This window comes from Dufourea novaeangliae, unplaced genomic scaffold (assembly GCF_001272555.1).
Source record: "Dufourea novaeangliae isolate 0120121106 unplaced genomic scaffold, ASM127255v1 scaffold81, whole genome shotgun sequence".
NCBI classification, from domain to species: domain Eukaryota; kingdom Metazoa; phylum Arthropoda; class Insecta; order Hymenoptera; family Halictidae; genus Dufourea; species Dufourea novaeangliae.
This window is the reverse complement of record NW_015373973.1, coordinates 14,203-41,497: the sequence shown is the minus strand read 5'-3', so window position 1 is coordinate 41,497 and position 27,295 is coordinate 14,203. Positions and strand designations below refer to the sequence as shown.

Genomic DNA, 27,295 nt, shown 5'->3' with positions numbered 1-27,295 from the left:
ATGCGCAACGAGTGGCTAAGAAACTTGATCGCGATAACAGTTCTCGCCCTTATGGTTCATGGTAAGTCGAACAATTTTCCTTCAATTTCTTCTGCTCCTTTACCAGCTAGACTGATATTATCCAAAGTTGTTTTCCCATACAAACGTTGACTGGCTAACTAGCGAAGATAGAAAGGTATCTACTATGTACATCTACATACAGATATGTATATGTTTGTATACCGTGTATAGTTCCTACTGTTCCTACCCGATCACTCACTCATCTCGTTACTTTAGCGCCATTCGTTTCGACGAATCGATACGATGTTCGAGGGTTACCGAAAACGAGTACAAGTAGAAATACGTGTTTCTTCCATTACGGTGTCTCCAGGTGTTCCCAGCGACAGATGCGGAAACGCATTAAACTGGGAGGTTGACGCGAATGGTTAGTGTTGTTCAACGATTAATTATTGTTTGAAAATATGTACAATAGTATGTATAAATCGTGCACAGTCGGTAAATGGAATATTATCACGACAAGAATAGTGACCGTATCGGGAAACGATGCAACAAAGATGCAACAAAAATTGCTGTTTACCGGTATCATATTTGTACGACAAAAAATAAACGGTTCACGCTTAACCTTTTACCGCCCAGACCCTTAAATCGTTATTTCAAAATTATAAGACTGATATCTATATGTTGTATCTTGTTATTTTAATGACGAAAATATCGATATTAAACAGACCTGTTTTTTTTAAATTTTTCATTTTTTTTTTGTTATTAATTTTCGGAGGGAATACTTGAATTTCTCAACTGAAAACATGGGGGAGATCTACTATACAACAATGAAACTATGGTTCCTTGTTGACAAAAGTTAGATATTAACCGGCAACAGAAATTGACGCATTTTTAAAATTAGTGTTGTACCGTTGTAACATTGGGCGTTATTAAAGGGTTAAGGATAATTAAACAAATTGATTGAACGTATTGAAACAATAGATCGATCATTATGCAACATAAGAAGCGGACTTATGCATATTGTATCATAAATACATACAATAGACAATACACACTGAATCAATTGTTGCCTAATGCCACAGATATCAGCAGAAATAATCAGACATCGAGTTACATCGAATTTGTGGGATAAGCACAGAAATACATGAATTAGAGAGGATCAATAAATTAAATTTCTTCCAAATTAATCAAATACGAACAAGCAGTTACAAATGTTGCGTAGAAAATACACAACTGTTTATTGTGATCGAATTTAATTCAACCTTACACGACTAAACAAATTAAGCGGACAAGAAATTAGTATTAATTTTATTTTTTATACCGAGATACATATACTCGTTCGAAACATCTGAGTGTATGTAAGTAAAACCATTGAACAGAGGGTTTCGTCTTTGAAACATTGGAAACTGTACATATCATATTATGTCATCGTCGTACCTATGTATCTACATATATAATACCTTACACTAATGAGCAGCATCACCAGCCTCGTAGCAATAAATTAAAGAATAACTGCATTCGTTAAGAAATACATTTGGATATCATAGAAAACTACATACATATGTATGTGGAATAATATTTTATCAAGTTATCCTTCCTTGAAGTTTTTAAATTCCGACATCAATGGTAAGATATAAAAGTCGCACGGCAATGAACGTATTAGATCCAAGGATAAAGCGGGGGAACTAATATACATACATACATACATACATACATACATACATACATACATACATATGTAATAGGTACAGTTTTTCCTATATTGTATAGTTTTCGCGAACCGAGCAATTGGAATCAATAACTTGTTTGAACGAAAAAATTAATAGAATTGTTAGTTTTCCAAGTATGCGCTCCTTTTTATCGAATTACAATTATTGAAGGTTGAACAACTTGGTCATTTAATTCGGGACAATTTTCTATTGTAACTATATATATTTTTCACTTCTGAATTTACACTTCTATTTACATTCACTTTGTCTCCCTTGTGTTCGTTATAATTGCAAAACACACGCAGTTAAGCAAACTGGGAAGGAAAAAGCAGCGGAACGTTTGCTATATGTATATGTTTATATTGAAAGCGATACCAAATCATTATTATACCCAGGTACTATTCCATGTGGTTCTGTCGAATCAAACGATATTGTTGTGCATCTCTCTTTTAATCACGGTGAGCACGCGTACCTTGATCGACTCGCGCGGACAGTAACATTCATGACTACGTTTTCTTTCGTGTAACAATCAGAAGGTGTGTCAACATTTTTGTCAATCTAAGGAATGTCCAATCTTACGTGGAAGAACAATCCATGTACGAGACAAATAGTTTGTCCAAAGTTTACGAATGGAGCACTGTGGCATAAAGTTTTTTTTTATTGTTTCGGTAATATGGATCCGTTGTTATACACACCAATAGACAGTATTGGAACAAGTGTTAAAGTGACAAAGTGCTGTGAATATAAGTTAAAAATTTTCATTCAACACGAAAGAAATTTTTAATTGAAGCATATGAGACAGGTGCGTGTAGTATGTCTGCTGTATCTATGGATCTATGTATGTACATTACGAGTGTACGACGCGATGAAAGCTCCACGATGCATAACAGACACACATATGTATGTATTATGTATAATATATACGTGTACGGTCGAAAGTAATTCGTGCTATAGTTGCTAAATCTTTCCGATTTTCGTTTAAACCATTCGACTAGGTAGTCTTTGAACGTAATTGCAACAAATATTAGTAAACCCAGCCCATTATTCTTACATTTATATACCGTAATTTGCGACGGATTAGAGCATTTTTCGTCCAACAGATTCACCACGCATGCAGCATGTATGTACCTAATACGTATCTACATGCTGAACAAAATGAACACTATGTACATAGCATCAAAGGACCATGTATGTACTCGTTGGCTTTGAATGATGCACAGTGCATAATATTTGAAGGTGTAAATACATATTATGTAACATTGTATCTTCCACTAGAAACATTATTATCGGACTCTAGACATGTATTGGTGGTTGGAAAGTTGCGAAGATAGCCGAGATTAGCCGACGTTAAACGAGACTATGTATCGGGGTTATGTGCCGGGCTACGTAACGACGGGAAGTGTTTCCCTATTATAATACGAATCTTATACTTATGTACATATGTACGATATGTATGTATATGTATATACTTATACTACTAAATATATGTAGTATACGTATGAAACATGCACTATTTGAATGAACGGTGTTACATATATCCATGTACAGAACCGTATCGTTAGTTATTACTTTTACTTTCATTCTCTGTACGTATCTATGTTCCATACATGTATGTATGTATACAAAGTGCCCCAGGTAACTTGATCACCTCAAATAATGACTTAACGGTACACTTTATGAAAATTTTTTAGCGTGGAACTTAAATGGCATCGAGGGTCACATCTTATAAGGTACGATCTTTTTTTATGGGTACAGGCATTTCAGAGATCTCAAGGTCACCTCGATGTTTTTTCACCGTTCAAAAATACCAAGGTGACCTTGAAATCTCTGAAATGCCTGTACTCAAAAAAAGATCGTACCTTATAAGATGTGACTTTTGATGTCATTAAAGTTCCACACTAAAAATTTTCATAAAGTGTACCGTTAAGTCATTATTCGAGGTGATCAAGTTAGTTGAGATACCCTGTATATCGACAGAAATCTCTTAAAGTCCGTTTACGACAATGAAACTGATACCAATTTGCTGTCGAGACGTTACTTCTCCATTGTAAAATACATTTCGATTTTAAATTGATAATACTCTGTATTTCATTTTGTATGCATCACCAAAAAAAAAATAGCACACATTTTTATAGTGTATAATACTAGATTACTTTGAAAGTCGACACTTTTTTCGGATTAGTTGAAGTCAAGGCACCAAAAGAATTCTTGATTCGAGGGCGTTATTAATTTCTCAACGTATAGAATATATGTATGTATATCTTTGTGTCTTAACGTTCGCTGTAAAACATTCCTGATTAACTATCGTGCAAACTTTAAAGATTTTTCACGAAACTCATAATAAACCTTCTGTAAAAAAAGACGACCTATCTTGTTTTTATCACTTTTAGAAGACCAAAAGAATTACAGCGTTATTATCTCCGATTGTTGAGAAACCTGTATGTATACTACAAGAAAGAAAGTCTGAAAGTACTTTTCAGGCTTCACTGCTGATACTGATTTTACTCTACTTTTGTTAAGAAATGCAATCGTCGCGTTGCTACGTGTGGTGTACGATATCGTATCGTACAGGAGTCGAGCCGTACTGTGCGCGTGATACTACTACCATGGGAGAAACTGGACGATCGATAGCCTCGGTTCGTAAGACAATTTCTTCCGAGGTTGAGAGACAAAACTAACATATGTGTGTGTGTGTGTGTGTGTGTGTGTGTGTGTGTGCGTGCGTGTGCGTGCGTGCGCGTGCGTGCGTGCGTGCGTGCGTGCGTGCGTGCGTGTGTGTGTGTGCGTGCGTGTGTGCGTGCGCGCGTGTGTGTGCGTGTGTGTGTGTGCGCGCGCGCGCGCGCGCGTGTGTGTGTGTGTGTGTGTGTAGGGGAGGGGGGCGGGGGTTAAAGGTTTCTCCATTAGGTATCGCTATTTTTGGTGAAGTCGTATAAATTGAGAAAAACAACGGGAAGCAAATGGAAAACGGAGTAAAAATAGAAATAGAAGTGGAACATCGATCCTTTCCGAGTTATGCTATCTTATTTACTCTCGAAACGTTGCTATTTTTTTTATACAAGCTTAGATGACACAGCTCGGAAAGAACTCTGGTAGGGTGTGCCAGCGGAACCCTCTTCCAAGGTTCTGTGCGTCTTAGGTTTCCCCCATGTCTTAAGGAATTCAACGGTTATTCCTGTTTCGTCTTCTAGCTTCCCCTCTCGAATGAATATCCTTCTTGGAGAAAGAAGTACCGAAACTGTTTCTTCTTTCAGTCTCTCTGTCTCTCTCTCTCTCTCTCTCTCTCTCTCTCTCCTCCTGCCCTCCCTCATTCTTTCATTCCACGGATACTTCGTTTTATGGATATAATAGTATAGGAAGGAAGTATTATTGTATATCACTGCATTTGTGTAGAATTAGCCTGTACACGTAGAATCTATAAGAAACTTCATTATTCGTAATTTTATGTTGCCATCATCAATCTTTGCAGTTGATCCTTGAAAAGAATCAAATCGTACGTACGGAATATTGAAAAATTGAAAATAAAAAACAAAGAAACGTGAAACATGAGATTCCTTGGTTGGAACAACGGAACTGTAAAAATTAAAATAACAAAAAAAAAATATTAAAATTCATAATTACTTTCGAAGAGAATAAATGTTCCGTTTCGCGTTAGGTCGATTTGAGGGGATTGTAGTTCGAACTCGATAATTTCTACATTCGCATATGCGCATAATTGTTTCGAAAAAATGGGAATAGTACAGTTACTTTGAAGAAGCATGGAGAAGTAAGATTGGTAATCTACACAGCTTGGTAATGATTTCAGAATAGGACAATCCTCGCTACGATCTGCTGTGGTATGCTTTTGGAGATTCGCCAAATGTAGTTTGGTAGTCTATAATGCGTATTCTTGAAGCTATATTCCGTTCTATTATATGTAGGTATATCCGTGTTCTTTGCTTTTACATCTGATCCTATTGATTTTTAAGCACTTCTCCGAACGTTACGGTACAAACGTATTCTGTTTCCTATTCATCTTTTATACATACATACGTGTTTTCGATTTATGCCATAGAAATTCTTATGGTTATTAAAACGGTTGCTAATGCTCCATACGTTTACGGACAGAGCGATGATAGGGAATGAGAGGGAAGAGGGGTGGGGGCAAGTGAAACAGTTTCAATTATTAAAATTCGCGTGTATTGCCGTGTAGAAAACTGCACGACGAAGCTAAACAGTCGAAGAAAGAGAAATGTGTGGAAAGGAAAAGGAATGGTAAAAGATAGGAAAGAAAGGAGAATCGATTTAGAGAGCGAAAGAGGGCAGTAAAAGGAAGAAAACTGCAAAGCCCGGTAGAGCTGGTAGAACCGTTAAGGGCAGCAAAACTGGCAGAACAGAGCCGAAGCAACAGCGGCAAATCAATACTCGCGTCGCAGTCGTGAAGCCGTATGCCAAGTCATCGTGCATTTAACCACTCTACACTTTAGCACTAGGTTTACGGACATTTCTTGTATACCTATCTCTACGGACACGCATCAAATTGACGCGTGTACGAAATCGCATATTTTCGTTCATATTTATTGCTGAAGTAATGCTTTCATGAATCGAGCTCGTTTACTAGGATTAATACCTACTCAATTTACGATTGCGTCAAATTGACGACACCCGTAGAGATAGGTATACCACATAGAGAATTCCGAGATTAAAAGGCTTAGAAGAAAATGAATTGGGATATATATTTGTCTCGTTAAAACAATAAAAGTCAGCATAAATGATAGGAGAGAAATGTAAACGGTTTCGGTCATTTTCCTTGTAAATTTCAGAATGCGTCAAAATGACGCGTCCCGTAAACCTAGTGTTAAGCACCGTGTATTATCTTTATACTTTTATTTACTGTATCAGAAATTAGTGATGTGTGGGTCGAAACAAAAAATCGATCATCCCATACGCTTACACACGATCCAAAAAATTGCTTCGGTACTCGATGCTGGATTTGCATGTACACATATCCTCGATACTTTTTCGTCGGTAAAAGAAGATGTACAATCCAGAGGAGCATATAATCTCCTGCAAATAATAATTATTCTTTCGTTTTTTTCATACTCACTTAGTAATCAAGATTTATAAGAATGTATCAAATTGACAATTTTTAGATCAAGCGTGTTACGCACGTAGAAGACGTAACACGTAACTCGTATATTCTCCGATTTTCCCTTTTTAGAATTTCTCGGTGATTGGAGTTCTGCATAAGTAGAAATAATTGGACTGCATATTGTTATCGTTTCATTCTGCTGATCGCGATAGAATTCGCACGAAACATGTAGTGCGGAAATGTGCAAAAACATCGCGTTAAGATGAAATAGACATGTTGTTTAAAAGAAGAAGGGAAATAGAATCGATCGTAGGAAAGTGTAATGAGGGAACCAATGACACCGAAACACTAGATTCGGCTAGATCGAGAAATCAAGTGGAGTGAGAAACAACAGATTTGATGGAACACAAAAGGAATGAGAGTGGCGAAGAGTTGGCAATGCAGGTTGTCTGGATAGCTTGATTCGGAGGAGTTAGAACTGAAATGAAACGAGATGCCTCGGGCCTACTGAACGCAAAAGCTGCGCGTTCGTTCGTCGTCACGCGTTCACTTTACTACGACTCTGTTCAACAGCGAAATATGAAAACTCCGGAGGCGATTTTAATTTAGCCACAGCGTCTATTGTTTCCGAGTACTGAGCCAAGAACACAAAAGAAAAATGCGCTAGTGTGCACGCGCTTGCGCGTTCAGTTTCATGCCCGCGTTCACGAAAGACCGGCCGAGAAATTTGGAGAATACGAAAAACATTATACTTACACATGCATGTATAAAAACTCTTTTAAATTTAACAAAAAACGCTCCCTACGCAGGACCTTACAAAGAGTAATATAATCTTACAGATGCATGTACAAGATACATATCGTACATACTTGGCCAATAATGTCTAAACACTACACGCGGCTTCATTTTATTAATTGCTATTTTTTCAAGCGTGTATTCCTCGTTTCTTCATTTACAATTTCCTGCACCTATTCTCTGTAACTAGTTGTATCGAACTGTACGTAAGGTTCGTATAATTATGCAGGCCGTGTGGTTTATTTCGGCACAATCATGTTCGAATTTCGTTCAAGTAACAAGTATTGTGAATCGAATACTTGTCCTTCTGTCCTCACGTGCGATATAGGAGCTTGAAGTAAAGATGAATATATACCGCGAATCACCGGAGCTCTTAATGTGTATTGTCAAGTACGGTAAATCCTCGACGAGTGTTCGAAGAAGGCTCCTCGGCACTGAACATTACATGTACATATTTCGAAATTCTCGAAATTCGAGAAAATACTCTGAACCCTTTGACTGCGGCGCGATATGCGCATATTGCCAGTCAGTAAGAAAAAATATACGAAAAAAAAAATCTAAATTTTATGTTAGATCAATTTAGTAAAACGGTAAATGTTTTATAACGATGAAAATTTAGAGGGCGTATATACATACATATGTATATACGCCTTTCATAGTCAAACGGTTGGTATAAATATACAGTATTACTCGAGTGCTTTCGTTTTGGACGTCTTCCACAAATAGAATTAGCAGATCAATCGCAAAGCGATTGTAGACTACCTTCGGTTGCCGGTCATACGTTGTCGATACGTTCCATTTCGGAATTCCCGTAGCTATATACGTATCGAGATAGTTGAAATATCTTTGTTGAAACACGCATATCGAAGCTAGATATTCAAGTGAATGTATTGTTCGTCTTCGATGTACAATCGATAATCTAGAATCTAGACTCTAGACTCACTAGAGGCATCATGCAACTGAATTGCGCGGTCCCAAAATTGCAACGTACGATCACGATACGTAACAGGAATAGGTAATATTGCTCATTTTCTGCGATAACGACATAACTGAAAAATCACGGTTACAGGGAAAACGAGTTTGAATGGTTTTGATCGTTATAATTTTGTACGCACATCATATTAACGAGACTGTCCCGACGTTGTAAATTGGAAGCAGTTATGTACAGGATTCAATCGATTATTAACTCAGAAACTGCAAATTTTGAATTATGTCATTGTTGGAGCAAATGAGCGGTTTTTTATATATATATATATATATGTACCTACGTATAATGTTATGGACGGATGCAGATACGTATTGTATAACCATATGTAACTGATATAGATAACACGAATTGTCATTACCGTTAAGACGAACGAAAACGAAATTACATTGTACCAGTACTTAACCATTAATCATTTCTGTGATTCGATACCATGTACTCCATGCGAACAAAATTCTTGTTTCAGGGCAGTTGAGATCGCCGCGCATAACGGAACATCCTTCGGACATAATTGTGGCGAAAAACGAACCGGTAACATTGAATTGCAAGGCAGAAGGTAAACCTCAACCAGTGATCGAGTGGTACAAAGACGGTGAACTGGTTCAAACATCACCGGGAGATGCAAAGTCCCATCGTGTTCTTCTTCCTACGGGATCTCTTTTCTTCTTAAGAGTAATGCACGGAAAAAAGGAACAAGATGGCGGAGTTTATTGGTGTGTTGCAAGGAATCAAGCTGGTTCTGTTCCGAGTCGAAACGCCACCCTGACCGTTGCAGGTATGCATTTATTTGTTCTCTTTCTTTCTATCTCCCCGTTTCATACAATGCAAACGAAGAAACGAACAAGAATTCATTCACATTTGCTTTACAACAAAGAAGGAATGCGATGTGTACTATGTATATACATATATATACATGTATATACATATATGTATATACATAGTACACACATGCAGTGCTGCCGGGAAGAGAATTTGGAATATTTTTAAGTAACAGGAAATAGCGAAACCGTTAGAATGAATCATAGATTCGAATGGAATCGAATTTGTTTCGAGCCGTTATTGCCTACTTATTTCAGAAGAAAAAGCAGAACAAAAAGTAAGAGAAGAAGCCACACTACCCATCTATGTATATCGTAAATATCTACTACATACATGCATATGTACATACATACATACATGTATACAAACGTACACACACACACACACACACACACACACACACACACACACACACACACACACACACACTTATCTTTGCCCTCTATGTTTATAATATATCTATATATGTTCTGATCGCTGAATCGACAAAAAGTTTTCTTCCAGCAAAAATTTGTCACAGTTATGTTTCAAAGTCGCCAGTACTTATTAAAAATGATGTACATAATACAATGTGTACAATATTTTTACAGTTTCGATTTCCCATTACTCATATTTCTCCAAAAATTACTACCCTTACTATCTATTTTAACAACCTTAATTGTATCCTTCAAATATGCAGGATGTACCTAGGAATGTAAAAGTTGTAAGTTTCATGTTTAAGAAGCTGCAAAGCCAAAAAACTCGAAACAGTAGTTAAGAAACGGAATTAAAGAACGGAAAAACGAAGACAAAGAGACAACAACGGACAAGAAATTAAATAGACAGGAATAAAAGTAGCAATTTTGTAGTCGAAATGTGAGCATTTATTCGCGCCGCGTGTATGTGTCACACACACAAGCGCTCGCGTGCGCACGCACGCACTCATTCATACATGTTCCGCTGCTACCTACACCTACTAAACTATCCATCTATGGTGGTAGGGTAGTACATATACAGAAAGTGCGAGAGAGGTAGAGGGAAGAGAAAGAGAATAGAAATCGATACGAAGCTGTATCTACACAACGAGCTTATGCTTGGCTCGAACATAGTGCTGTGTTGCCCGACGCGATGCAGGGTGTATTGGTGTAATGTGTACGACTACGATATACATAGGTACCCATGTAAACGCAATTTTTATGCAAGGTTAAGAAAAGTAATCCTCGAAACGCGCTAACCAATTTCGTTGTTTTTACGTATACATAACAGTCCACGCACGATTTTCATTCTCTAGCATTTTTGAATATTTCTTTTTCTTTCATATACTTTAGTGCATTGGAATTGGAATGCGTAGGTTAAGAATTTCATTGCTCCTTACAATCTGTCATCCAATAATTTCGTTATACGTTATATGTAAATTGCAGAATAAAATATTATGTTTCTTTAAATCAAGATTCTCGATGTCCAAATAATCTACAAACATACATATGTATTATAGTTATAGTATGTATAGAGACATATGCGTCCCGCTCGGTCTATTATGTCTCGTTCGTACCGTATTCATCATACGCATACGTACATTCCCATAATGTTTGTGTATTCCTATTGCAATATCTTTTCCCCTTTTCGTTAACAAGAACGAGGATTAACGAGCAATGAAAATTATCACGCGAATCTGATCCCGTGTTTCAATGATACTTTCTAAAAAATTTATTTTACTTTTCACGCACGTTTCTGGTTATTCTACTTGTTACATAGTACACAGTACACACTGGCTGTATTCCTTGTTTCGATAATTTTTGTTCCACGTACCATGATACTCGACAGTTAAGATGGCGATACCAATGGCGGTAGGCACAAACGGCAGTTATGGCCGACCACTATGAATAAGGCTTTGTGCTACGAGCTCGCTGTTCGACCAACTTGCACCAAAATAAACTCTTGGGGAATTGAAAAAAAAGGGAAAGCAAGACACGTATAAAAGAAAGTAAATGACAGACAGGGATGACAGTCCATCCGAGAAATAGATGTGTTTTAATTGGTGTGTCGACGATCAGAAGGATGGAGGAAATCACAGAAATTGTATTCGACTTGTTTAAAAATCGATGTATAACGAAGGAAACCTTGGTACTGGTATGGTTGCGATATAATTAACGTCCACACACTTGTTCGCCGAATCTCAAGCATTCCAAGTACATATTTAATATGTGCATATAACAATCTCGTTGGCAGAAGTATGGCCCGACAAATTCGAGTTTATGAGAATCCGCAGTCAATTTGAGAGATTCAAGTTTCCCGATCAGCGATTCTTCACCATTTTCATTTCTTCTTTCTTCGATTCTCGCCTCGACGAAATAACACCTATACATCGTTTGCTTCCAACCCTCTGCTATCTGGGACCCTATTCGGTCCCTCGTTCGCTCCATCCACCGCGTATCGATTAGCCGGACGGACGGCTTGGTATATGTGTATGTATATGTATACATATACCGCTGTGCTACTATGCCCTGTGCCAGGGTTACTTCGCATGGCGTTTAGGGGGAAAGAGAGGAAGAAAATGAGAGCTAGAGGGTTGGACGAGCAAACGGAGCGGGAGATGCATAGAAGGAGAAAGATACAAAGAGGAGAGGTGGCGGAAGTGTGGACTGGGGAGGGTGAGAGTGAAGGAGAGCGAAAGCGAGAGGGAGAGGGAGCAGGCGTTACAGCTTTTAATCCCAACGGAGAGGACTACGACGAGGTGCTCTATATCGACGGATTCGTTGATACGTAGTGCCGACACGGTAAACGTTTCCGTTTATTTCGTTCAGACATTGTCGAAGAGTCAACGAAATATCGTTTTGGTATTGCCGCACGAGCAGTCTATTCAAGTTGTTCAAAAATATACAAGTGAACTGCTCATTATAAAATCGCAGCACAATCAAGTGACTACATGTATGTACGTAAATTTTCAGTACGTAATTAAATGCAAGTGTCTATATACCTAAATACATACGTACACAAGTATTTACATGATGTATACATATGTATGTATGCATATGTGTGTATGTATGTATAGGCAGAGCATGATAATAGACGCAACAATGTAACATACAAAGGTCGAAAAACGACAAAGTTCACTTGTCGAATATGTAACTAGAATATTATCATTATTGATCAAGTAGTAATTTTTTTACATTCAATAGGACGATTGACCAATAAACGAAAAAAACTGTACTTGAAAAAAGTAATTAAGAAATAAAGTTTTTTTTTTTTTTAAGTAAAGCAAACGTCGAAGAGTATCGCAATTATTGTTTATCGAACTATTGTTTTCATGAATGGTTTCACGAGGAAAAGAAACAATACCATCGTTGCTTATGTTCAGTGTTTAATAGACCGCGTACTCACTGCTTATGACAAGATTCAAGTAGCCTTTGTTCCCATTAAACCCAGAAGAACGAGACCTTCTCGCATCGCACACAATGCTCCAATGATTCTTGCCGCTCGCAGCCGGACCGCATAAGGCCAGAACGGAAAGGGTTATCGGTCCAGTATACATGTATGTATGTATGTATGTATGTATGTATGTATGTATGTATGTATGTATGTATGTATGTATGTATGTATGTATGTATGTACGTATATACCTATGTATGCGTGCGCAGTACCGCATAAAAGTATTCGAACGCCTGGATTGATTTAGTAAAACACAAGGAACATTTTATATATTCATTAAGCTGCGTCTACAAGTCTACACTATACATATAACAGAACATGTTACCTAGCAGATTTATAAAACTTGTTAGAGAAACAGAAAGAAAAATATTATATAACGTGATGTTGCATAACCTTTTTCGTGTTACATAGCAGGTTATATGTTATCCATCTAATGTAACGTCCTTATTAATAATGAGACGGAAAATGTTATACAAACTTGTTACATGTTGTATAGCAAGGTTATATGTACAACAATTTGTTCTATAACACTGTTTTGCTATACATACAGTGTAGACGCAGCTTTACACTACTGGTCGAGGCGTCACACTTATAAGGTACGCGCTCTTTTTACAGGTGGAGGCATTTCAGAGATCTCAAGGTCATCTTGATTTTTTTTAACGGAATGTCCTATTTTTTGTAACATAGATCGATAGAATACCTATCAAATTTTCAGAAAAAATGTGTTGATCTTTATACGTCCTAAACCTCATAGTTCTCGAGATATTTACAAAATAATTTTTAATGTGTACTTGCTATCTGGAAGCTACAGGCTATAACTGATAGGTGCTCGAACTGATGCGGATGCCCCTCAACTTCGATACAGTGATTTCAACACAGTGATTATTTTGTAAATATCTCGTTAACTATTAAGTTTAGGACGTATGCAGGTCAACACATTTTTATTCAGAATTTCATAGATACTCTATCGATCTATGGCACAAAAAATAGGTTATTTCGTTAAACAAAATAAAGGTGACCTAGAAATATCTGAAATGCAACCACCCTAACAGTCATATCGTTCGAATAATTCTGACCGGTACTGTATGTATGTAGTATGTATATATATGTGTATATATGTATATAAATCCTCGACTATAACTTTTTGGATTGTCTGCTTGTTGACGTTACTCGTCTGCCATCATTCGCAAGGTTGCGGAACGATCAAGTTTTATCCGATCGTGCACTTTTTCAATGAGTTGCGTGTTACGAACCGAAATCGGATGTCCTGGCTTTTCGCCGTCTTCTGTAGACCTTCGCGACCATCTTGAAACCGCGCGAATCCGCGAATTATTTGTGCACGGGATAAACATTTATTCCCATACATCTGATTCCAAACAAAACTTAATGTTCGCTCTTCGCTCCATTGCGTTTTTCTGACAATCGTCTCGGAGATACTAATGTTTATAAAGCTGTAATTAATGAAGTACATACATATCGGAAGTCAATGAAATATGAACGAGTAAATTGGTTGCATAGATTTGCCGCTTCACAACAATGATGTCTCCCAACAGATTGTGTTAAAAGTTGATTTTATAAAAAAATGAGTTTCATTATTTAATCGCCAGACTGTGTATGTACGTATAGATGGATGGATGGATGGATGGATGGATGGATGGATGGATGGATGGATGGATGGATGGATGGATGGATGGATGGATGGATGGATGGATGGAATCGATGTACGTAGCATGATCCCACTTCCGTTTTCTTTCTGTCTCACATGCTTCCTCGCAGAAACAACAATTGGAAACTATACTTCAAGAACAGAAAAAAATCTGCGCAGTTTGTACAGTTTACGATAAAAAGAGGTTATACAATCAAATATTGAACTTTTTTTCGCAAATTCCATGCAAACGCATGGCATTGACATACTTGCACCATCCATTCTGAGAAAATATTGTTGCATGAGAAAGAAAAGTTGGTCGTTTACCGAGTACATTTATTTCTTTCGAAGAGAAACTCCTTTTGCGAGTCTCGTCTCGTCCCGTCCCGGCTTGTCTTGTAAGGAGCAGCAAATGCTGTCGAAACAACGACTTCATTCAGTCTCAATGGTGTAGTAGGTATTTCCGGCGTGGACAGCTAAGTTTGCAAGGCATAGTCTGAGGATCGTGACGCATACAAACGTTTATCGCAAGATGCAATCTACAAGCAACGATAAATATCAGACCCAGTCCCATTACATTCGCAATCATATTCGCATTCTCGTTTTCATTCCATTTACTTTTAATTCTACGAAATTCCGCATTTTTCGTGTTTTGTATTGTTTATTTTTTTTTGTTTGCAACTGACAAAGATACAAGACAAAGATATCTACACAAACAAGTTTCTCAAATACTCGTCTGTATCGATGAAAGATTCCAATAATCGTTTCACCGAAGAAAAACTCTTTAACATTTACGATTCGTGCAATGTTCAGTGTCATATTCGATTGGTGCTGATATGATGTTCATTCGACAATACGATGTTTTTCTCGTAAATTGTACATACCTACACGAATATTCCATGTGTTGTAATAAGCATAAATGATCGACGATGTGGTTCGTTTCGATAGAAAGCTTTTTCTATATTTTCACGTTGCCTTCGACTTTGTAGTAACGAAACGTAAAGTTTATAAAAGTGAATTCCGTCGATGTAAACATCGTAGGAATAGCAAGTTCATCCGGGTGCATACTTCTTCGTCCTCGCGTAATAGGTACATATTCCGTACCTATACCACATACACATTTCGTAGTGTACAATGTTTCTCAGTGATATATATGCGTGAGTACGTCCAACTGCCACGCCTACCGACACTACGGTTTAATTGAGTAATCGAGTACCCTCGAAACGTTGCCTGAACCAGGAGGAGAATCACTTTCAACCCTCCTCGTTTCTGTTCCAGCATTCACTCCCCTTCCTTCTTTTATTATCTGCTCCCCTCTTCTGTGTATGTACCTTTGTTCGTGAAATGTTAAACGTTTGTCGGATCATGCGTGGTAAAAACCGTCGCTATTGCGTCTGCCATGTGTGTTTGCTTTTCAATTGAATACCTAAAGTGAAAAGAGAACAACGTAAAAGGCCGGCCGAGATGAAAAATCCAATATAAGAGCCGATAATAAGGCCGAGGGTAAGAGGACGACACGGGTTACGGGTTACGGGTTACGGGTGATTATACGTATAATATGTATTGTATGTCTACTGTTTACATACATACACGGTTTGGGAGGAATGCATAGACTCGATATTGCGCGAACCAAACAGAAACGATGTGACACGAATGTTAAGTGAACGAACTATAGTGACACCACCCTACATTTACGGGTACTCTATTGTAAGTCATTCTCACTCGTGCATCCTTTCTTCATACAATTACTGACTAAATATTCGCAATGGGTGAATTCGCGTATAGGTATATTATATAAATAGAATCGAGACACGAATGCACAGAAACGGTTCCACAATTGTAAATTGTACAAATGTCTTTATATACATATATGTAGCGCGAATAGCAAAGCTACGATAACAGGTATATGTATGTATACATAATTGTAATATGCAAGTATACGGCATACGGCTATACATATTTGCTTGTTTGGTTGTTGCTCGCGACTTTTCTATTTGCAACGCACGCGTGTATGTAGAGACAGACTGGCAAAGTGTTCGTAGTGGTTGGATAAACAACAACTTTGACTATTCATCGATGGGGTAGTTATCTATCGAATAGTCACACGGGGGAACGAACGCTGCACTCTTGCGTCTATTTATATCGAATCCGTGGGCATACCGGACCAGACTGGCGCGCCGCCGCCGCCGCAGCGACTCTGGTGCGCTTGCTGACAATTCCGGCGACACACGGCACACGGCTTCTCTCAACCGCCCGGACCGCTTAGGTTAAACTTATCACGTAGCCTACTCGAAATCCGCCACGCGAACAACGCATTCTCTTTAAAGAATCGAAAGAAAAGACTGATCTTGATTTTTTTCTTCATTCACAAATGATATTTCAGACGACTTGTACACGAATAATCGAAAATGTATGTACTTACATACATTTTCTGGAAATGCTTTTTCGTTGCATCTTTACCTACTGTCGTGTGATCTTTAAAAATGAACTGGAAATCCTTGTCGTGTGATCTTTAAAAATGAACCGGAAATCCTTATCGTGTGTACGCGAAACGCCGTATTCATGCTGTTGTACTTTTTTACATTCATATACCATTTATCTGTGTTTCATTTGTTTGACCATCCGCTAAATGTTCAAACTTGCATGCAGTACCCACATATGTATGTACATGTACATATATGTTAGTAATATGGTGATCAAGTGGGAAGTGGTCATGGTAGGTCATCTCTTTGAACTGCAGTGGCATATATGTATGTATGAATCATTCGCATTCGCTGTCGTCTTATGCCGGATTTTCATTATTCGATACATAGTCGGCTGTTAATAGCTGTCTAAATAATGTTCTACAATGGATTTTGCGCGATGATGTTCACTCTACCCGTGTGGTAGCACCTTTGAAGAATGTTTTCAAGGGTATTAGCAATCGGCTACAGTCACCGACAGTTAAAAGTAAATTTTACATTTTAATTTCTCTAATAAAGTAGAGAAGCAAATACGAAGGAATGAGAAACGTGTAGAAATTGTGTGACTGGTCTAATATGTATGGGATTTCAGTTTCCCTAAAATACTGATACCGAGTGCGAAACTGCTCGAAGCAAATTGAAAGTATAAATGGAAAAGTCCAAGATTTCGATGAATTCCAACAACAACAACAACAACAAGTCCTTTGTTATACTGTGAAGAAACAGGTCGACTATAATTGCACTGTTCTCTTGTATACCATGTACGTATGTATGTATGTCGTGTCCTTTACTTGCCTATGTCATTTTCTACTAAACGTGGTCTTTCTTATGCGCGCATACGAATAGGGCAGTGTAGATACATACATACATACCTATGTATGTAGCTCTGTGCTGTGTTCTGTTCAATGCTTTGTTCATCGGCTCTTTCGCGAAAATGGGTAAGTAGGTACAGCTTTTTCACGTTACCGCTATCAAACCGTTTGTTCGGTACGATGTTATAGACAAGAATACAACGTAAAAATAAAATATAAAAAAGAATACTGATTCTGATCCAGAAGGTTGCAATTCATGTTACATAGTATCTACATATAATTTAATACAATATGTCGTTAGCGAATATGTAACTATGTGTGTCCGTTTACACATTATACATGTTTATTGTAACGAAAACGACCACTTATGCTCACTATCTCCAACGCTAAACTTTTGTAGCAAACAAGTTAGTGGAATTTCATATTCTATTTGCGTACTCGTACAAACTGGACTACCGTGTTTTCGATCAATGAAACACGCGTATAGATATATGTACCTACGTAAAAAGGTCGTTACGAATCTGTTCGTTTCGTTTAAGACCAGAGCAACATTACCACTTAAAAACAGAACGTGTGATCCGAAAGAAATACATAATAAGTACTCGATTGAAAAAATTTAATAAAGTATGTGAACGATTTGGCTCGAAATTTCAGAGTCACCCGATGAATATACGCACCTACTTTTACGCCTACCTTAGTGTATGGATTCGCGATCGACCACCCGTATACGGATATACTCTTCGTAAAGGTACACACTTATGCATACATAAAGGCAGCGATCACCTCGGTTAAAACTCCCGGCAAGGTATCAAGCAACCAACCGTGCAAACATGTAAGCATACTAACGTGCACTCATACGAAGATATCCCTATGGGTATTTGCATTCAATGCTCTTACCTACCGAGCAAGTATGTACAATATCCCTTCTACAGAGTTCTACATAGGCATTGCCACCACTGCCACTGCTTCTCGCCCTTTCTAACCGGTCCCCTTGTACCATTGTGTTTATTTATGCACTTTAATTATATCGAATATGGTACTGACAACACTAACGCTTGACTTTACACACACACACACACGCGCGCGCGCGCGCGCATGCACTCTCCTTTTATCAGTACATACTGCATTGAATCGATGCAATTAGAATCCTAGGAATACGTGAAAGTAGTTACAATTTGTTTAGTAGAAGACGAATCGAATTTTTACGACCGAACAATATTCTAGATACAATTTGTAACTCTTCAATCTCCCTACCCGCCCGCCCTTTCATACGTTTCGCCTGGTCCTGATATTTGTGCCACTTTTTAGAGAATATTTATTAGAAATACGTACATATATGTACTAGAATTTCGAATATTTTGTACGCAATGAAAATTTTTCTCACTTGAGATTCGTGGTACAACGAAACGTTCGTTTTGTCGATAAGTTTGATAGATTTCCAACGTTAAAAGACATCGTGTGTTTATTTAAACACACCCCGTTTTCAAATGAACGTATGACATCTAACGTTGGATGTTTGCAATTATACTAATTATTGTTTGACCAACGATTTACTTTATCACTGGATCATCTCACGATTATCCGAACCGTTTGCGTCATTTCCCAGTATTTTATCCATCTTACAACAAGAGCTATGTACCTCGTTTCGGAGGACTCGTCTCGCGCAGATGGTGCTACTCCCGCACGGTCTAACGGGCATAACCGTTTGTCTCGTCCATACACGCGTGGCATGAAGGGTACGCGCCTGCTGCTCTCATTAGTTGGTTCCTGCGGCTCGCGAAAAAGCCTGGGGGTTATACGGTCGACTGGGGTGCGAATAGTGAAAAAGACGAAGGGGGCGAGACGGGAGATCCAAGAACCCTTCAATTCTTTCGCTCCAGATCTAGCGTCCGTTAATTGGAGGTTGTTTGACTACGCACCAGCTACACCCCTCTCCCTTTACCTTCATATCTGCTCCCCTCCCCTCTCCCGCTCATCTCCCTCGTCTCACTCTCTTCCGCTTTATGGATACATATGTATGTATACAATATACGTATGTATGCAGATGGATAGGTATACATATATTGGCAAAAGTTTCAAACACTAATCTTTAAAATGAAGTGAACAGTAACGAATTAGGCCGATTACTTTATTTCATTATTGGGGGAACGACACGTATTACAAAGTTTTCCCATCGTCTATGATGTCCATACGCGTGTACAAGTTACGAGCCTCCCACTGAAAGAATTTGATTCAAATAAGGAACGATGAAAGCTGTTCAAACTGTACCGCTCGGACGTATACATATAACATTGTTTGTACGGCGTTAACGATGAGCAAACAGAGCAGAACGGTTTAGCCGATACACTTCCTAGGTCATCATGTGACTCATCATTTGACCGAGGACCGAGACCATACAAGAGAAAGGTCCAAGTCAGTATGGATGCTGAATCAGAATTTTTGTTTGTTCATTAGAGATTTGAATGACTTGAAAAAGTACGTGTATAATTCGTTGCTGCCTTCTTGCTGTGATTATTATCTTACCAATGATTCGATTCGAAAAGGCGTTTACATATGTACCTATTTTTATAGATTCTTTCTTCAACTTATGCGAAGAAAATTAATTTTTAGGTACACAGACAAGTTCGACAAAGATTCATACTTTTCGAAACTATATGACGTGAATGTACCTACCGCTTTAAGTTTTCGTAATCTTTAATTCCCAATGACGCGACGGATAAATATGTACATTATTATGATGGTGTTACTTATGTCGAAATCAAGTCTGAAAATCGAAATGAAACAGTTAACAGGACAGAAACTACCGTAAAATTGGAAAATAGTTTGGAAAGAAATAGACGGAAGAAGCTGTAAGAAGAATTCGCTTTCCGTTCCTTTTATTCTAGAAAAAGTATCGACAGTAAATTCTACAGTAGTGAAATCTCTCTGTCCAATTTCCCGTTTCCCATCGATTTACCAGCAAACGGTTTCGTTCTGCGTGCCGTATTTCCATTTAAGGCTTCCATAAATCTTCTTGTAACGTTAAATGCAGCTTCTTTGTTCTAAACGGCATAACGCTTTGTCGGTACAACCGATCTGTGGTATTCAAGAAACGTCGATTTCGATAACATCGATGCACGTGCAATCATAAAAGTGTAAAGCTTTTTAGAATGACGACATTTACTTACATATGTATAATATGTACATACATACTTGTATGTATACATACGTAGGTATAATAGTTTTATCGATCATCCACACGTATGTGCATACTATACTATATGTACCTACATGTACAGTTTCGAACGGATGCATTTGTCTCGATGCAGTCGCTCGCAAGAAAATAAATGATTTTGTTTAATATATTTGTTGCAGTGCTAAGAGATGAATTTCGAGCGGAACCGCAGAACACTAGAGTCGCAGCTGGTGAAACCGCTTTATTGGAATGCGGACCACCCCGGGGACATCCGGAGCCAAGTTTACATTGGAAAAGAAACGGTCATACGATAGACCCAGATGCTACTAAACGGTATTATGATCAGATTTCTACACATTCTAGATTCAGTTTTCTATCTATCATGTTTTGAACCGAACTAAAAATAGACAGTAAGTACGGAGGGCTACAGCAAAGTTTTTGCATGAAACTGGGTCGAACTGAAACGCGTCGATGCATTACGTTTTTGTTCAAATATAAATACGACAAGTACCATTAAAAACATAACGAGCAAGAGAATACCTACGTGTAACAAGTGTTAAGTAATAATTGTCGAGAGAATCGAAAAAATTGCTACGTCTCGTTAAAACTCATAGCCAAGCAGAATCTTCTTGCTTGGAAGTGTTTCCCTTTCCATTCCGTTCTTTCTATGTATCTATACTCGAAAATCCATGTATGTACATATTCACGTACATACATACATAGGTGGGTACCCAATTGTATACTTATCGATCTTTGCTTTCTTCTCTAATATGTAGAATCACGTTGGTCGATGGCGGAAATTTGATGATCTCCGATGTTAGACAGACGGACCAAGGAAAATATAAGTGTGTTGCCGAGAACATGGTGGGAGTGAAAGAATCTGGAGAAGCAACTTTAACGGTTCATGGTAAGAGATTACTCACGAAAACTGGGAAAATGAGAAACAAGTAGACTATTTTATGTATCTCTACGTAGGATATACATATAGTATGTACATACCTACATTTAATATTTCGGTTCTTGTTCCCTCTCAGTGAAACCGTTCTTTTTGGCAACTCCATCGAATCAAACGATCTTGACAGACCAAACGGCTGAATTTGCCTGCCGTGTCGGCGGTGATCCCCCACCTGAAATACTTTGGAGACGAAACGGCGGAAAAATGCCGATTGGGCGAGCACATATTTCGGACGATAAGAGCTTGCGGATTGAGAAAGTAATGTCGCAGGACCAGGGAACGTACATTTGTGATGCTGAGAACGGTGTCGGTGCAATATCAGCGAGTGCAATTCTCACGGTACATTGTGAGTAATATAATCAGTCAGTTCATTCTTGTTTCTGTACATCGAGGAAATGGACTTGTACAGAAGCGAAACTTTTCATTCGTGCTACTTCTTTCTAGCGAGACCAGTCTTCACTAATTTTCCAAAGGACGAGGTCGTCGGCATCGGTTCGAACGTATCATTTTCTTGCGCGGCGCGCGGTGCACCGAGACCTTCTATATTTTGGACTCGCGAAGGTTCCCAAGAACTGATGTTTCCAGAAAACGAATATCAAGGTCGTTATAAAATAACGGAAGACGGAAGTCTGTACATCAGGGGAGTCGTGGCAAAAGACGAGGGACATTATGTCTGTAGCGCGATCAGTCAAGCTGGTGCGAGTACGGCAACGGTTTTCCTTCAGGTATCGATATTTCGTTAAATTCGTAGGTAAATATAATAAATTCGGTTTAACATTTATATCAGTAGTTGAATTTCAATTTACTAAGTGGTAGGAGACTTTTCTTCTACGCCACTTTTTCCCCTAACGGAAGCCGAGTTTGCTCGCGAAGGTACATTACATACCATGCAGGTATCTATACATATATGTACATATGTATACATACATATGTATAGTTGACGTATAGTGGACATACCTGCCTCCGTGCACTTAAACCTATAATAAATAGAATTCCTTGTTAATGCATATCCATTGTACCTATTTATCTCAAGATTTCTTATGTCTTGTCGATCTTAGGTTACTTCGACCGAAGAAGCCCCACCACCTATCATTGAATTGGGAGCGACGAATCAGACGATGCCCCCGAAGAGTGAAACATCGATGCCGTGTCGCGCCGTTGGAAGACCTACTCCGAAGATATTCTGGTTCAAGAACAACGAACTCGTGCGAGAGGATGGCGGGGAGAAACGATTCACGATCACGAGTAACGGTACTCTCTCGATAAAGAATCTTCAGACGAGCGACACGGGGATATACAGTTGCATTGCTTCTTCCGTGTCTGGGAATACGTCGTGGTCCGCAAGCTTGACGGTTAGCCCGGAAGCAAGTTACCACCGCGGTATCGTACCAGACCTATCGGGTCTGCCCGAAAGCCCCAGTAAACCAAGAATAGTGAATGCAACGAATAACGCGGTTACACTTACTTGGAGTCCAGGCAACGACGGTGCAGGCAAGACAATCGATTACACGATCGAGTACTTCGCTACAAATCCCAAGACAGGCTGGGTGGTCGCTGCGACGAAAATTACCAACGATATCTATACCGTAAGAATGCCTAATAAGTGTGTGTACCTATCGCGTATCGGTGATTACTGGTGGTGATCGGTGTGTCTGGTCGCGTGTCGTAACATTTTCCTCTATGTTGTCCAGGTAACGAGTCTGAAGCCAGACACCAATTATGTGTTCCTTGTTCGTGCCAGAAACAATCAGGGTACTTCACTTCCCGGACCCCTTTCGGATATTGCACGGACCAATAGCCTCGATCAACAGCAGACGATCCCTCAGACTGAACTGATTCGTGCGAGAGACCGTCTGAATAGCGAAATTCTTTACTTGAAGGAGGTTCAACCTCGAAGCAGTACCAGTGTTAAGATCATATGGGATGTAGGTGTAAACTTTAATCGATATTTTTTTTTCACTTCAAAATTCATTATATTTACACAATTTTTAATCAGTCCATCAATATCCAAAGTAATCGAATAATATTCTTTTCAATTCAATTCGAATTCCATTCAATTCAATGCAATCGAAGAGGTACAATCAAATTCATTCAGTTGTTGTTTAACTTTCTTGATAATGTTTAACAGATTCTCGGGGCTGCCGATTTGGTCGAAGGTCTCTACATAAGATACCGTGAAGCTTCCGAGAAACCCGAATATCGAATGGTCACGGTATTGAATGCTGGTGCAACTAGTTATGTTTTGACGAATCTGAACAAGTACACGCGATACGAGTTTTTTTTAGTTCCTTTTTTCAAAACTATCGAAGGTAGACCGAGCAATGTGAAATTGGCCACCACGTTGGAGGATGTACCGTCCGGTGCGCCAGAGAACGTTCATGTTGGCATGATAAACGTTACTTCAGCGTTCGTTCGTTGGTCTCCACCGCCAAAAAATACACAAAATGGCCAGTTGGTGGGATATAAGGTACGGTGATTCACACGTACACGTTTAATCGCCTTTTTCATACGCAAAGCATTTTCTCTCTTTTCGAGCGTTCGCCTTTTTTTTCTTCTTTTTCTTTTAGATTCAAATCAAGAGCAACAGCAGCAACAAGGTCTTGGGTCAGATGTCTTTAAACGCATCTACGACTTCGGTAATCATTAACACCTTCACGACCGGTGGTCTTTATACGGCACGTGTCGCCGGATTAACTCGCGCGGGACTCGGCCCGTTTTCCAATCCGACTATTCTAAACATGGATCCAGGACAATTGACACAGTTACCACCGCGAACGGATCCAAGTCAAGGAAGTGCTTCCATTATTAGTGAAACATGGTTTTTGATTCTGATGATAACGGTCGTGTTGACTGTTATCGCCGCATTTGTGGGGGTCGTTTACGTTCGACGAAGACAAGCGATGGGCAAACAGCTTGGCCATTTAAATGTTCCCGTTGGTACGGCCAACGATATTTGCCAGTTAAATAAGGACACTTTGTGGCTAGAGCGTGGTTGGAGACCGAGCAACACCCTTCAGGCCTCGGCGACCGACAAAGATTGCGAAACGAAGCTTCTTAGCAATCAGAATCAAATCGGCCTACCACCGGGCATCGTCGGAATGACAGGCTCGGAATACGCCGAAGTTAATTTAACAACGTTCTACAACACGAGAAAACAGCTCCAAGCTCCACCGGAACCGTATGCCACGACCACCCTTTGCATGCCAACTCGTAGCCCGGAATCGCTAGAAACTAGCGGTCGAAAGTCCAATTCGAGCGACTCGTGTCTCAAACCAGACTATTCCAGTTTGGATTCGAATCTGGATCGCAATAAATCGACGATTTCCCCTTGTAGCGACAACGCCAGCAGCGTTTACAATGGCGGCGAGGATAGTAACGCGGAACCGCACAAAAGAACTCATCAGTATAGAATGCCGCTTCCGAACGAGAATCAACCACCGAATTGGTGCGACATGTTACCGCCTCCTCCAGAACATTCACCTTCTTTCGAGGGATCCCTCGGTTCTGCAAGGGCGCATTCACATTCTCATCAACACCAACACCAGTACCAGTATCAGTATCATCATCATCATCATCATCATCATCATAATCAACAACAACAGCATCAGGTTTCCCATCAGTATCAACATCAACATCACTACCAACAGCAACAACCGTATCAAGCCGCGTTTAGCCCTCACCTCGGAAAACGAAGCGTCGACAGACAGAACGATTTAGACTTGATGACTGGATCCGGATTAGCGTTGGGGTTAGGCTTAGGTTTGAGTTCGAATTCAAATTCGGGTTCCGCTTCTGGTTCTGGTTCTGGCTCTGGTTCCGGTTCCGGTTCCGGTTCCGGTTCCGCTTGTGGCTCTGGTCCAGGATCTGGAAATTCTCAAAGTCCCCCCAGTCCACCGATTAGAACAACGAACAACTTGAGCGGTTCGGGATTGGTCTGGAACGGTTCGAGTCAGCAACAGCAGCAACACCAACAACAACATCAGCAGCACCAACAGCAACAACAACAACAACAACAACAACAACAACAACAACAACAACAACAACAACAACAACAACAATTATACGATGGTTCCGCTCAACAAACCAGTAACGTTCATCAACAAAGTAGATATACGAGTTTGCCTCCGCAGACAAATCCACCGGCATTGCCTGCTCTCCCACAGGGATTCGAACGTTACGAGTACAAAACTAGCCAAGAAAACGAGTACGAAAGTGGTTCTCTTTTGTACGAGCAGCGAAACGACTCACCGTTGGAGGATTATGATTCCAGCGCGTATTGTCGTGTAAACCGGACAGATTCTCATTCGGAGCAATCGATCGTAAATGAAAACATGTATCGACGACACGACGAAGACCCCTATCCGACGGAGAATCTCTATCAACCCGAGACTGAGGATTGGGACAGAAAGTCGTGTGACTCAAACGCACACTCGGACGTTTGTTGTTCCTGTTCCGAATCGAGTTGTCTTTACGGTAACGCGCTCGAGTACAACGATCAGCAGTTCACCTCCACGTCGACGAATTGTCTTCACGGTAGAACCGGATCTCGAAGCAGAAGCGGTAGGAGCCCGCGTAGAAGAAATACTAGAAATTCTTCACCGACCTACAGTAGCGGTGATAGTAATTACTCTGATATCATCACTTTTACTTACAATTTGTTATTCTTCTCCCTTAGACAAAGTGCCTAGTTTCACCAGAATCGGCGGATATCCTCAACACAATTCCACGGGTTCGAATACAGTCAGCAGTTCCGGAAGTCAAAGGTACAACAAGTTGAATAACGTGTTCGTCGGGGGTGGCAATTCGAACGTTGCTCCTGCAGACTGTAGTCGACCGGCAGATCTCCGCGATGGTTAATGTAATAATTTACATAAGACGGTATAGCCGGTGAACTTTCCTATCGTCGAGACAAAATACTTACAATTAGTGAAAAGCATAACCGTATATTATCACTATTCTCGACTGTCGTGGTAAATACGGACGCAAATTCATTCACAAACCGATCGCGATCTCTGTGTATCATCGCTTGATTCTTAGACGTTCTGTTCGATACATTGTTGGCTGCTTCGTTCCTTTCGTTCGCTTACTGTGAGAGTCTGTCCTATCGATATTCTAAATTTCGCTACCTTTCTTTTCGATCATTTTCAACCGACACTGGTACATTATGCAGGTAGGTACATAATATTATGTATATACCTACATATAAACACCTTGCGTCCCGTATGCCAACCAAGTGTGTCACTCACCGTGTTGGATCATAGACACTTTTCACACGTAATTCCTCCAAAAAATTTTCTTCTTTCCAACCCTTTTTCGATACGGTCTCGCCACCGAATATATAAATAGAGACAAAGTTGAAGTTATACCTGCGCCCGATCAAAAGCGAGTGTTCTACATTCTAAATTATGGTCAGCACAAGAAGTGTATATACGTTGAACGGTATGCCTATGTATACATATATT

General features: G+C 39.4%; 1 protein-coding gene across 1 annotated transcript; it reads left to right on the top strand.

Annotated features, from left to right (window-relative positions):
* LOC107186861 (roundabout homolog 2-like) lies at positions 1-26,711 on the top strand. The gene is given in 12 exon segments (XM_015574811.1): positions 1-61; positions 9,024-9,332; positions 21,058-21,211; positions 21,655-21,785; positions 21,913-22,179; positions 22,278-22,558; positions 22,892-23,419; positions 23,525-23,758; positions 23,962-24,300; positions 24,401-25,797; positions 25,894-26,463; positions 26,465-26,711. Coding segments are annotated over 12 exon segments (4,497 nt in total). The 3' UTR covers positions 26,691-26,711.
* Positions 26,712-27,295: the final 584 nt, after the last annotated feature.